This window comes from Anomaloglossus baeobatrachus, chromosome 1 (assembly GCF_048569485.1).
Source record: "Anomaloglossus baeobatrachus isolate aAnoBae1 chromosome 1, aAnoBae1.hap1, whole genome shotgun sequence".
Taxonomy (NCBI): Eukaryota; Metazoa; Chordata; class Amphibia; order Anura; family Aromobatidae; genus Anomaloglossus; species Anomaloglossus baeobatrachus.
This window is the reverse complement of record NC_134353.1, coordinates 552,159,545-552,174,239: the sequence shown is the minus strand read 5'-3', so window position 1 is coordinate 552,174,239 and position 14,695 is coordinate 552,159,545. Positions and strand designations below refer to the sequence as shown.

Sequence of the window (14,695 nt, the reverse complement as noted above, 5' to 3'; positions counted from 1 at the left end):
GCCCAATTCTGGCCTAATTCAATGCATCATACTTATATGGTGCAAACTTGTATTGGTGCAGACAAAAAGTCTATGTGCAGACTTTTAGGTGCCCCAATATATACATATACAAGTGCAATCAACTGTGAAGTGGTGGGGTGCAACAAGAACCTCTTGATCACTAAATCAAAGAAGCCAGATGCAGCATCACATAGGTAGAGTAAAAGGCCATAAAAGGAAGGGGGGAACATGGTGGGAGAGGTCACAGTGAGATGCTGGAGCATGCCAGGGAGATATTGAAGCAAAGAGAGAACAGGTCAGATATATTGGTAAAGTAGGGTGGATGATTCAACATACCAGGTATTAAGCGCACACAGCAGAGGAAAGGGGAGATCAGTTCAGTTCATGGGAAGAATGGAAGAGGATCCCCAAATCCATATGTGGAAAAACTTGTTTGTACCCAAGAAGACTTATGGCTGTACTACTGTGTGTGTGTGTGTGTGTGTGTGTGTGTGTGTGTGTGTGTGTGTGTGTGTGTGTGTGTGTATACACACGAAGTAGGGTGATGAAACTTTACATTTATTCCACATACTTTCCACTGAAGTCAACACTTCTTACATTGCTATTCCAAGTTCTGTTAGCCTAGTAAAAAGGATTTCAGTTGTCCCTCCAAACCAGACAGCCGTAGCATCCATGGCATCAGAAATGGTGTGAAATTTTGTACCCTTGAGGTGTTTCTTCAGGAAACAGATGATAGTAGGAGGGAGCTAGATCTGGTGAATAAAGGGAGTGGTCAACCAGCTGGAGGCCTAGCTCTGTAAGCTTGTGGTCGCTTGTGCAGTGTGAGCGGAGGTGTTGTCTTGCAGAAACAAGATTCCTTTTACAGCTTGCCGTGCCTTATGGCCTTCAGAGCTACCTTCAATTGGTCCAAACGTTCAATGTAATACCTTTCATTGATGGTGGAACCCTTTTGAAGGTAGTCCCTAGTAGCACACCCTCCTTATGCCAAAACAGACGCCATCACCTTAGTAGCTTATTTTTGCACTCTGAACTTCTTTGGATGAGTACCACTGTGCCTCCACACTTTTGACTGCTCCTTGCTTTCAGGATCATAAAAATAAATCCAGGTCTCATTCATAGTGACCATTAGATCCAGGAAGTTCTTATCAGTCCGAGAATGCTGACAAATGGATCGGGACATTTTCACTTGCATGCTTCTCTGATCTCTTGTCAAACATTTGGGGATCCACTTTGCCGATAGATTGATCATGACCAAATGTTCATGGATATTGGCACAAACACATTCACGGGAAATCCCCATGACGTCTATTTCTTTAGCTGAAATTTGTGGGTTCTTCAGTATGAGATTGTGTACGACATCGATTATTTTCGGAACAGCCAAAACGTCGTCGATTAACTTTCCTCAGCATTGGCGCTGAAGTGGCCTGTTATTTGGTAACTTATTTTCTGTGGAATATGAAGGGCATTGATCCCCCCCCCAATGTCTGCGACATATCACCATGAATATCCTTCGTGGACTTTCCTTACAGAAACAAGCATTTTATCACTGCTCTGCTCTCAGTTGCTGTGAATATCGCAATAGACTCTGCCATTTTGTCTTTCCGCGTACATAGAATACGGTTGCCATAAGCAAGAAATGCAAAATTTTGAAAACCTATATTAGACACAAGCCTTTCATGTGATGTAACATTTGTTACCATAGAAAAAAAAAGTCACACTTGGCAGCAGCCCTTCATAGGACTGTGGGGTTCACTATACATGAGGGCTTTCGGTGTGGTTCATACAGTATATTGTGGTGCTCATACTGTATGTAGGTGCTTGTATGGGTGCTCATACTGTATATAGTACCTAACAGAAGTTCTGTTGCTAATCCATGTTATGTCAATAAAAGCTTATAACCTGACTTGAAATTCATCCATTGGTTTCATAAATTACTCTTTTGAAAGCTGAAACCCTCCCAAATTTGTTTTAGGTTATGAAAATAAAGTTGCTGCAAAACTGAAATATTGATCATTTAATGAACAGAGGTCAGATTTTGGCAAGACAAAAGTTTTGTCGCCCACAGAAAGTAATGTGAAATTCAAACAAATTAACTTCTAATATAAAGATAAGTTGTATAACATTGGCGTGTGAAGTGGTGCGATTTAGCCATATTTTCAATATTTTGTGTGACTTCCATGAGCTTGAAGGACTGCATCCATGCGGTTCAACAATGACTCATACAATTTAATGATGAAGTTATAAGGAATAGCAAAGAATGCAGTCTTAAGGCCCCCTAACAAGCTACAATATATCGAACGATATGTCGTCGGGGCACGGAAATTGTGACGCACATCCGGCATCGTTAGAGATGACGTAGCGTGTGACACCACCAAACGACTGTTAACGTGCAAAAATACTCACCTTATCGTTGCTCGTTGACACGTCGTTCATGTTCATAATGTCATTCCTCCTTCTGCGCGCCGCTTGTTTGTCGTTCTTGAGGCAGCACACATCGCTACGTGTGACACCCCGGGAACGACTAACACAGCTTACCTGCGTCCCGCCGGCAATGCAAGAGGAAGGAGGCGGGCGGGATGTTACGATCCGCGCAACTCCGCTTCTATTGGGTGGCTGCTGTGTGATGTCGCTGTGATGCCGAATGTCCAACCCCCTTCAGGAAGAGTATGTTCGCCGCCCACAGTGACGTCGTTAGGGAGGTAAGTACGTGTGACGGGGGTTAACAACATTGTGCGCCACGGGCAATGAATTGCCCGTGACGCACAAACTACGGGGGCGGGTGCGATCGCACGATATATCTTCGCGTGTGCCGTGGCCTTTACATGCCTCCCAGAGTTCATCTAGATTCTGTTTTTTTTTTCCTTCCAAGCTTCCGCTTTTATCCTAATCCAAACATGCTCAATTGATCATGTCTGGTGACTGGGCTGGCCAGTCCTTGAGCACCTTGATCTTCTTTGCCAGGAAGAACTTTGTTGTAGAGATGGATGTATGAGATGGAGCATCATCCTGCTGCAGACTTTGACCCCTTTTATGGATTGGGAATGTAAGAGGTAGCTAATACTTCTTGATATCTTAGGCTATTGATATTGCCTTCCACCTTGCAAATGTTTTGCACACCCCCATACTGAATATAACTCCAGACCATGGTATTTCCACCACCAAACTTAACTGTTTTCTGGATCCATACAGGCTCCAGTAGGTCTCCTGCAGTATTTGCGGCGGCTGTGGTGTAATTCAACTGAAGATTCATCAGACAAATCCACCTTCTGCCACTTTTCCAGCGTCCATCTGTTTAACAGGCTGTGGGACTTGGCAAATGCCACACGTATTTTTTTTTTTTTTTAATTGCCTTTTGTTTAGTGCTGGCTTCTGGGCACTGATTCGACCATGGAGGCCATTTTGAGACCGAATCCTACAAACTGTTCTAGTTGATACTGGGACTTGAGGTGACAGGCCTTTTTGGAGCTCTGCTGCAGTGGAAGAGGGGCTGGCTTTCGGTTTTCTAACCAACAAACGTTCCTTCTGAGCAGTTGTCAGCCTCTTGATAATCAAGGCTTTGGTCGCAGGGTGGATTTATGGCATATTCTCAGAGGTCAAGTTGCAGTTCAACTGAAGATCTGGGGCGCTGAGGTTTTTTTTTTTTTTTTTTTCTTTTCCCCCCCCACACCCACTAATTAACCAATCATTTAGTGAACACAGATGAGGATGTAAACTAGTATCGGGTGCATTATATGACAAGGTGACAACTTTTGTCTTGCCAAAATCTGACCTTTCTGTGTTCATTAAATGATCAATATTTCAGCTTTGAAGCAACTTTTATTTTCATAACCTAAACCAAATTTGGGAGGGTTTCAGCTTTCAAAAGAGTAATTTATGAAACCAATGGATGAATTTAAAGTCCGGTTATAAGCTTTTATTTACATAACATGGATAAGCGACAGAACGTCTGTCAGGGACTGTATAGGAGGGCTGTTTGTGGGATTATTGGGTATATAGTGTAATGTCAGCATACCTAATTCTGCTCAATATTAAGTGTTTACAATTTATATCAATATCCATTAATAAGTATTTGGACAATCCTTTTTAAATTGCCCACATTTCAAATAAAAAGACTTGTACTCTCCTTCCATGCCGCCGTGGTTACAGTGGTGCCGATGCTCCTGTTCCCGTGGCTCATGTGACGTTGATATTACATACTCAATCACTGCTGGCTTCCCTCTCCTCGCCTTCAGATGTATGACTAATCAACAGGAAAGGAGACCTGTTAATTATATATCCAAAAAGCAGGAGGAGAAAAGCCATCAGTGATTGGTTGTGTGGCTCGCTTGCTGTAACAACCTCACTGGAGTGCTGGAACTGTGCCAGCACATGAGGGAAATGTAAGCGTTCTAATTTTAATGGATCAAAGATGGGGAATGAGAAGGGGTTGTCAAAATAGTGAACAACTCTTTTAGACCCGCAACACACATCCGTTTTTTTTGTACGTGTGCGGTACGTATTTGCACGTACCGGAGACACGGAGACCCATGTTATTCAATGGTAGATGGCGCACACATGTAAAATCACACGGAACGTGTGTTCGTGTGGTAAGTATGTGTGCGCTTTTCTTCACGGACGACATGTCCTTTTTTGGCCGGCAGCACGCCGGCACGGACCCGCTTTAGTCTATGGGTCCGTGCCTGCATGGACCGCACACTGAGTATGTCAGTGTTCAGCACGTATCGTCCGTGTCAGTTTTTCATCACAAAATCTGCAACACTTGTTTGGTTTCAATTGACCTGATAGATTGGAAACAACACCACCAGGATCTCATGATGAATGATTAAAATCGTTAATTGGGTAAGAATGTGGGCCTTTAAAAACGGACAGCACACGTATGTATTTTATGTCAATACGGACATTCCACACGCAGACACGGCTCGCATACGCCATCACACGGATGCCATACCTACCGGAGAAACGCCACTAAACGGAACACGGACCCGAAAAAGGGACCGTAAGACACGTATGTTTTTTTTTTTTGTTTTTTTTGTTTTTTGGTTTTTTTTTTTGCGGAACTGTGTTTTAGGCCTTAAGGACATGACTTTTTTTTTTTTTTTTTTTTTTACACTCAGGATTTAAAGGGATTATGTAGTATTTAAAAAATATATATTAATATCACATATTGTCACCACCCCAAAAATAAAAAGTCACCCTTCATAATAGATCCTATGGTGGTTGTACTGCCCACTGAATAAAACCTCGCAAATTTAGTGATATTTACTAATTTTTAAGGAGGGTTATGGTGTGGACTTTGAGGTGAATCTTCCGACTTGTGGGACATGTAGTTTTTTTTGTTTTGTTTTTTTCTTTCAGTGCAGTGGCACTGTCCGTTTTGAAGATGTATATGAACTATGCTTTAAGGAAGTAGGACTTTTTTTTTTTTTTTAAGTTTTACAAGAGACAAAGCAAAAAAAGGCTTTTTAGCCTTTATTGTGTTATTTTTAGCTTGAAATAAGGTTACAAGATCCAGACTTCAGAAAGTTCTAGCTAAAATATATGGCAAGACATGTACACAAAGGGCCAGATTCAGCAAAGCTTTTATGTAGATATTCTTAGGTGTGTGCCATTTCTACAACGATCCTTATTCATGAAGAGTCCTCCTGAATAGAGGACATCTGATTCCAGCATGGATCCTTATCAAGACCAGGCCACGTTCCTTCAGGTGTTGTTCACGCCAGTGTTCCAACTTTAGAAAAGCAACACACACATTTCTGCTTTTAAGGGAACCTGCATACATATTTTAGTACCCCCAACTGATTTACATCTGTGTTAGTTTCTTTAATGTAGACTAATTCCATATCTTTTTGTTGTTTTCAATCCTTTTATTCCCTTCTTGAGCAACTGCTTTTCTGATTTTTATGTAAGGGCAGTTACATACCGATCTCTTTCAAGATTTCATGCAGATGTAGTTATTCTCTGGGGGTGGCCCATGTGCAGTTCAGTCCTGATGATGGTTTGAGAGCTGGACTTTGCATGTGTTGCCCCATGGAATGATTGCAATAGTGTGATATCTGCAGCAGGTAAGGCAGGTCACTCAAACAAGTGATTGGAGGCCAACAGAGTAAGGCCTATTTCACATGCCATTGAAAAACAGACTTTTTTTTTCACTGACGTCTTAAAGGTACATATGTCCCTCCCTAATGCAATGATTTTAGCACACGTGTGATCTCCATCTGCTATCCGTGATAATAAACTGAGATCTACTCACCTGTCCACACTCCTGCTCTCTGTGGTGCTGATATATCCTGCTCGCCTGTGTCCAGCCACTGTCTCTCACCTCTGCAGCTACGTTCGGGTCTGCTGTGCAGTGCATAACTGCATATGCATGAGAGTAATTAGCCGGCCTGGAAGCAGGAGAGAGCAGCATCCCGGAGACTGCATCGCTGGAGAAGGTGAGTTTAAAAAGCTTTTTATTTCAAATATACGTGATTTTTCCTGGTAAGTGTTTCACTTACCACACCTTTAGTGTGGTCCATGGGACATCAGTGATGCCAGAAAAAAATGGACTTTTCTCTGTGCGGAGCACACGGACACGTATGTACGCCACATGGAAACATGTCAGTGAAAAATCACTGTGTGCGCAGACCCATTGATTTTAATGGGTCTGTGTATGTTCGTCATTCTGGTACGTGAAACATACATACCAGAATCACTGACGTGTGAAAGAGGCTTTTATCAGAGATCCAGGTTTTACTCTGTAAGAATGCTTCTTTTCAGATGAATATACTTTACACTGCTGACTGGACAGGAGGTGATTCAGATGACTAGTTTATGGTATGTCTCTTCTTGCCCTCTAGTTTAACAAGTGTCCCTCGATACACACTCACAGGAGAGACCTGTAAATTTAGGGGAATGGGGCAGAGCCATACTTCTGTAACTCATCTACATCACTTTGTTCCCTGCCCTGCTCCTCTTAATTCACATCTTCCAATGTGCAAGTATAGGAAGAGATACTAAGATGGCCATACCTTATGAGTTGGAGCATTTCTGGCCAATATTGTTTAAAATATTGTTTTCTCTAAAATATAGCAGAATTCCAAAGTAAAACATACATTTGTCAAATGACTGGTCTGATTTTTTTTCTACCTGTGGTTTTGGCTCCATGAATCCGCTGCCCGGTTCTCTTCAAACCGTTTTAATTGAATTTACTACTTTTATTTTCTGATTAGTTGGTGGTCATGATTCAAGTGAAGATGCTACTGCCTGCATGGAGTTGATGATCTGGAAAGTGAAAGAAGATACCAAAGGCAGAAGATAAGACTTTACCTGCTACACTTGGGGCTTCCTTCATTAGCAGAACAATCTTCTGTCACAGTTTTGTTTTTTTGGGTTTTTTTTTTTTTCCTCTCGTATGTCCTTTAACCGTTTGTGAGTGGTTTACTTTCCATATTGTACCATACATGGTTGTTTTTTCTTTTTTTCCCCAGCTATTCAGTTTAGGCAACTTTTTTTTTTGCTAAAAACCCCTTTGACTTGTAATTTAATTGCTTGTATAATTTAAGTGGACAGACTATACAAACAATGTGTAATACAATTGTGCTATTCAAGTTGTTTCACTTAAACCTAAATATTTCCAAATAAAGAAAACTGAGCATGTGTGGATTTACTGTGTGAAAAATAGCATAACATATTCGTGTTTGGCAATAAGCTCTGCGTACCCAGAGTGCTACATTAATAACGTGCTTCTAGAAAACTAGTTGTAGTATTGTGAAAGGTTACATTTCAATAAATAAGATTGTGGCTAATGATGAGTGAACACTACCATGTTTGGTAATTGTAACGAGTAGTGATGAGCAAACCCGAAATTTAAAGTTTAGGATTTGTACCGGCAACCTAGTGCCCAGTGGCTCAACCTCAAACATGGAAGGAGTTTGGATGTTGAATAAACTTTGTTTAAAGGCTGCAATGCAGTCAATCAACAAGCTTTTTGCATGTGGGCAGTGCCAGAGTCATCACAGCCATGCCCAGTATAAAGGCTATATCACCGCAATTTTATTCTGAGCCTTATACACCGCACCCTAATAGCCAGGTGCAGGTTGCCTTAACATCTTAATGCAAAGCATGCCTGGGGCAGAGTCTGGTGCAAAACGTCCTAACAGAGCCACATCGTACTCTAATAGATCCTTGGGTAGAGTGCCCTAATAAAGCCTGGGGCAAAATTCCCTAACAGCATTGGGTCGATTGGTGTACAATACCCAAATATGGCATGCTGCATCAGGCTCTATTAGGATACTGTGCACCAGGCTCTTACGGCACCTGGCCACAGGCTGTAACCGAGCCTGGAGCACAGTACCCTAATAGGGCACTCTGTCCCAAGCTGTAGTAGAGCCTGGTCCAAAGTAGCCTGGGGCAGGGTGCCCTAATAGTACCTGCTGCAAAGCACCCCAATAGATAGTTGCAGAGTGCCCTAACAGTGCCTGGAGCAGAGTAAATGAAGAGTGCAATAATCTCTATGGCACTCTCTTCTCTAGTGTGCACTGTTTTGGTGTGCAAAGAATAAGGAGAGCATCAAATAGGGGCTGTGGTGCTGGTTGTGTAGATTACAGGGAGATTATGTGGTTAATCTGTCCCTGCTACACTATCATATTAAACACCTTCCTCTGATACACACAGGTGACAGGATGTTCTGCATAATTTCATAGGCCTGAGTACCGCTGCACAAATGGTCAAGCCAGAACAAGTAGAGGTGGTTTTAGATTGAATGGCTGAGCGTGCCTCCAGTTCTTTCACCTTGGTCTTTCCACCAGTCTCCTGCCGAAAGGGCAAAGTTATTTTTCGGGTGGCCATTTGTCTTACGCTTCCCCTCTTTCCAAATCAGCCAAGCATTCTCCGCCCCAAGTCATACAGCAGTCACGGAACCCCCTTCCCAACCCTTGACGTACTCTGTACATCATGGAAGTCTGTGTGTTCTGGACCCATGACGTATAGGGTAGGTCATATCAATTGTGGGTCTCCAGCTAATGTTTCAGCTGAGACTCTGCTATCATTGCCAGTGATTGCAGCATTGAGGAGGCAGGGAGAGGATTGCTTATATTTCCCAAGTGATCAGGTCCCTGTACTGTGATCACACGTACCCAATCGCTGCCATGGTAACATGGGGCTGTCGTCATGACTTCCAGGTTACCGTGTTATGGAAAGCATCACACACCATGCCAGATGGAATCAAGCATTGCAGTGGGTTACATCAGTGATCAGAATACTAAAAAGTAATGTTCCAGAAAGGGACTAATTATAAAAGGGTTTTTTTTTTTTTTTAATGCTGAAAATAAAGAACAAAAATTCCAATAAATATTTATTTATCCAAAAAAATAAAAAAAAGTACATATATTTGGTAAGGTTTCAGTTCACTATATCATACTTTATCTAAGACTACACCAGGGCAAAGTAGGTTGAACCAATGTGGAACGGAGGTGCCAAGCTAAGTTAGAGTGTCATACCCTCTGTTGTAAGGTAGGAGCAAGCCCTAGGCTATTAATAGGGCTATCTTTATCCACAGCCCCAATCAAGGGTCTGTTTTGTATATTTTTTGCTTCTACTGCCATCCACTGTCTACTATATCATTAGCACTGTTTGTGGTCCCTGTGTATTAATACCCTTTGGTTGAATTTTTGTTTGCTATGGTGTTTTGTCCACTTGGGTGGTTTTAATTAAGTAAAATAAAATTTAGATTTTAAGGGATTTTTCTAAATATTCCTGTTAACCCTATTTTTGTAATCCCATACATATTGTGCGTATTGCTGTGTCCGTAACAACCTGATCTAGAAAACGGTCACACTAGTTAACCCCTTCAGTGACACGGTAGAAAAAAAAAAGTAGCAAAAACTATATCTTTTCATCATACAGCCAACAAAAAGAGTGGAATAACACACGATCATAAAACCACAGATAAATAATGCTACCGATGAAAATGTCATCTTGTCCCACTAAAAACAAACCACAATAAAGTGTCGTCAGCCTAAAAATAAAAAAAATCTATAGCTCCTAAAACCCTGCAATGAAAAAACTTTTTCCTTTCTCGCCTTTTCATTGGGGGACACAGACAGTGGGTTATATGGTGTCTCCAGGGCAGTCTTGACACTAGGTTTGATAAGTGTTAGCTCCTCCTCCCACAGCATATAACCCCAGCTAGGCAGGAAACTAGCTCAGTTTTTTCCTAGTGTCAGCAGGGAGGCTGACATGTCTGGACTGAGCTCCACCAGCGGTGCCTCAGGCCAGCTTATTTTTACTTTTTATTTTGTTTTTCTTTTCTTATTCATTCTATTTTTGATAGGGGCAATACCAGGGTGCCTTGCCACCCCCGTTCCCCCCCCGTGTACGTGCAGAGGAAACCTGGCGTGCACAAGCTGTCAGTCTTCCCTCGCGCTCAAGTGGTCTGGTCTGCATACCCCTCCAGGCTCCCTGGAAGCACCTCACACCAAGGTAGCGCCAGAGGGCTAGCTGAGTCGAGAACCTGCTTCAGCCCTGAGCCAAAGATGCGTCCCCGGAATCCCCGCATCCCTGGACCGACGCATCTTCAGACGGAGCCAGGAGCAGGTAGGGAGACGACGAGTCAGTCCCCTGCATTCAAACCGCCGCCTGGAAAGTCACCGGTGGGGCGATGCAGGCCGTGATCCCGGGGAAGCATCATTAATTTAGCTCCCGGCGTCGGCCTGCATTCTAGCAACGCCCCCTCCACTGCTCCAGAAGCCGCTCCCTCAAGTGGGCCGTCTCTCCCCTCCATACTGCCAGAGAACACTGGACGCCATTACATGTAGGGAGCAGACACGGGTGAGATCGCCTCCTTGGCTCTGCGATTCTGCAGCACTATATACCGCTCTGCTCAGTGGTATATCGCTGTCTTTCTAGCGTTGTGTGTCTGCTGGCTGGTGGTGTATATCAGCTTTAATCAGTAGATACTAACTGTGCCTGTAGGTATATACCGACTGTCTGACAGGGTGTGCTACTTTACTCGGTATATACCGGCTCTGCATAGCAGTCATTTATAATACTGCTAGCAGCTCCTCACCCACAGCAGTCCCTTTATAATACTGCTAGAGGCTCACTGTACTTATTGTGGAACGGTTGCTGACATGCATAACCGCATGGGTGATAAAGCTTCCCAGGCATCCTCTATGGACCTGTACTATGCTTGTACCACCTGTGGACGCTCGTTTTTGTAATGGCCGAAGCTATCCACTATGCCGGGCTGCGATGCCCCTACTACCGTGTCACAACAGCCTGCTTTGCCGGACCAGGAGGTCGTGCAGTCTGTGGATTTGGCTGCGGCCACTATCCAGGCAGTACCCCAATCTGATGACGTTATTCCTGCCTGGGCTCTTCTAATGTCCAAGAGGTTAGATGACCTGGCCGCTCAGATATCCCAGCCTTCCACAGGCTCTCACAGTCTCCCCCCGGCTCAGCTCCCCCAGGGGAGCCCGTCTTCGTCTGGTGTCTCGTTCCCAGTACGTAAAAAGGCTGTCTCCAAAAGGCGCCATTGCGACCGTTACGTCTCGTCCGACTCGGACGATGATAAGTCTGACTCAGGCTCCGTGACCTTTAGTAGTCACGATTCCCAAGACTCTGACTCTGGTTCAGATGTCCCTTCTGAGTCTAGACATATGGAAGACACATTAATTTTGGCTGTCAATCACTCTCTGTCGATTTCTGATCAGCCTTCGGACCCGACTTCTCAGTCGGCAATCAAGCGGGCCAAGAAGCCTCCTAAGTCCTTTGCCCAGGATCCGATTTTTCATCAAATCATATCTAAAACGGTGGGATCACCCTGATAGGTTTAATAAAACATTCTTCTCTTCATTCGCTTATCCCTTTCCATCGGAACTGGTTAAGCTCTGGTCAGTACCCCCCGTTGTGGATCCGCCAGTATCCAGGCTGGCTAAACACACGGTTATGTCTGTCTCAGACACCGCGTCTCTCAAGGACTCGTCTGACCGCGCAATTGATGCTGCGGTCAAATCTATTTTCCAGGCTTCCAGCTCCTCTCTGCGCCCCCTGTTTGCCTTGACATGGGTGGCGAGAGCTATGAGTGTGTGGAGTAGGAACTTGCGCAAGTTGCTTCGCTCTTGCAATATTCCTTCAGAGGCTCTTAAGATCCTTGATTTGTTCTCTCTAGCCTCTAATTACTTGCTTCACGGCTCCTTAGATGCAGCTAGTTTGTCGGCCCTAACGGCAGCCAATGCTGTTTTTTGCCCGCAGAGTCCTGTGGCTAAAGATATGGAATGCGGACAGTGCCTCCAAGAAGTCCCTGTCCACACTCCCCTTCCAGGGTCTTCGTCTGTTTGGAGAATCCCTAGATAAGCTTATATCTGAGACGACGGGTGGTAAAAGTACCATTCTACCACAAAAGCGGCCTGTATCTAAAAATTTTAAAGTCTTCTTGGCGCAGGCAGTCCTTTCGGCCCGCCCCCCAAAAACCATCACAGGGGTCGTCGCAATGCTCAGATCGGGGATCCGGTCCCTCAAGGGACTCTTCCTTGTGTTCCCACTCCAGGCAATCTGAACCCAAGGGACCTTGCCCCGCAAAGGCCCCTTCAGCATGACGCCGGGTACCCCTCAAAGCCGACTCCTGTTGGAGGGCGGCTTCTGCTTTTTCGGGATATCTGGCTAGACCATACTCGCGATGCTTGGGTTCGAGAAATCGTCACCTCAGGTTACAAGATCGATTTCCATTCCCTACCGGCCAACAGGTTTCTGCGTTCTCTGCTTCCAAAGTCCACAACGCAAAGCCAGGCCTTATTTCAGGCCATAGCCTCTTTACAGAAAGCAAACGTTATCTTTCCAGTGCCCCTGGAACAGCGCGGCAAAGGTTTCTATTCAAACCTCTTTGTCGTCCCCAAAAAAGATGGCTCTGTCCGTCCTATCCTGGACCTCAAAAGGCTAAACAGGTCCGTATGGATTCAGACCTTCCGAATGGAATCATTGCGAGCCGTACTGGCTGCTATGGAACCGGGAGAATTCCTAGCTTCCGTAGACATTCAAGATGCTTATTTACACATTCCCATATGTGTATCGCATCTACGGTTCCTTCGTTCTGCCGTAGGACACCATCATTTCCAATTCAGGGCCCTTCCCTTTGGACTGGCTACTGCGCCTCGGGTCTTCACAAAGGTCATGGCGGCCATCATGTCCATTTTGCACCCCAGAAGCGTTCTGGTCGTTCCCTATTTGGATGACCTACTTGTCAAGGGGAGCTCTCCTCAAGTTTGCTTAGAAAGCGTGCAAATTTGCCCAGACACGCTCTCAAGGCTAGGGTGGCTTCTCAACTTCAACAAGTCATCTCTCATTCCTCATCAGCGCATCACCTTTTTAGGTATGCTGATAGACACGGTTCAGGCCCGGGGTTTTTCTTCCAGAAGACAAGAGGTCTTCCCTGATCCGGGCCGCCCAATCCCTCCGCTCCCGCTGTTACCCATCCCTCCGGAGTGGGATGAGAGTGTTAGGCAAGATGGTAGCAGTCATGGAAGCCGTGTCGTTTGCCCAATTCCATTTGCGCCCTCTGCAATTGGATCTTCTGTCCTCTTGGGACAAGTATCCAGCTTCTCTAGACCGGTCAGTCCGCTTATCTCGGACTGCCCTCAGCTCCCTCGTCTGGTAGACTCAGGTCTCATCCCTATCTCAGGGGAAGTCCTTCCGCCCTGTCCACTGACACGTAGTCATGACAGATGCCAGCCTGTTAGGCTGGGGGGCGGTGTTTCTCCACCACACTGCTCACGGATGCTGGTCTCACATGGAGCGATGGCTTCATATCAACGTTCTGGAGATCAGGGCCATATTTCTGGCCCTTCAGACCTTTCAACCCTTGCTTATGGGCCTCCCGGTTTGGATCCAGTCAGACAATTCCACGGCTGTGGCTTACGTCAACCGTCAGACAGGAACTCGCAGCAGGGCAGCGATGAAAGAAGTCTCCAGGATTCTTCTTTGGGCAGAGATGCACATTCCCATTATTTCAGCTGTCCATATTCCGGGGATAGACAACTGGGCCGCAGACTTTCTGAGCAGGCAAGGTCTAGCGGCAGGGGAATGGTCCCTCCACGACGAGGTGTTCCATCAGATCACTCTTCGTTGGGGGCTCCCAGATGTGGACCTCATGGCGTCTCGGCTAAACGCCAAAGTACATCCCTTCGTATCCCGGTCGACAGACCCGCTAGCACTCGCCTCCGACGCTCTAGTCCTCCTGTGGTCGCAGTTTCGCCTGCCATACGTTTTCCTTCCGTTCCCTCTAATTCCGAGAGTAATCAAGAAAATCAAAGCGGAGGGAATCCCGGTGATCCTCGTGGCCCCAGACTGGCCCAGAAGAGCCTGGTTTCCAGAGCTCCTCCACCTTCTCAGCGACACTCCCTGGCGTCTTCCCGACCGCCCGGATCTTCTGTAGCAAGGTCCAATATTCCACCAGAATACAGCACAGCTGCATTTGACAGCGTGGCGCTTGAATCCTTGATTCTAGCCAAGTCTCATCTTTCCTCCAGGGTAGTTCATACCATGCTTAATGCTCGCAAGCCTTCCTCCGCCAGCATTTATCACAGGACCTGGAAGACCTATCTGTCCTGGTTTGACCGTCATAATCGGTTGCCCCTGACCTTTTCAATCCCTAATGTTCTTGCCTTTTTGCAAGACGGTAAGAACTCGGGTCTTGCTCTCAATGCCCTTAAAGGACAAG

At 45.3% G+C, this 14,695-nt stretch overlaps 1 protein-coding gene across 1 annotated transcript in view; it reads left to right on the top strand.

Annotated features, from left to right (window-relative positions):
* LOC142312902 (RNA exonuclease 1 homolog) overlaps nt 1-7,644 on the top strand; it is a 129,913-nt gene extending 122,269 nt beyond the window's left edge. Inside the window, exon 16 of the mRNA XM_075351921.1 lies at nt 7,212-7,644. Within this exon, the coding sequence (XP_075208036.1) occupies nt 7,212-7,300 (89 nt within the window). The 3' untranslated portion in view covers nt 7,301-7,644. The remainder of the gene's footprint in view (nt 1-7,211) is intronic.
* The last annotated feature ends 7,051 nt before the right edge of the window (nt 7,645-14,695 follow it).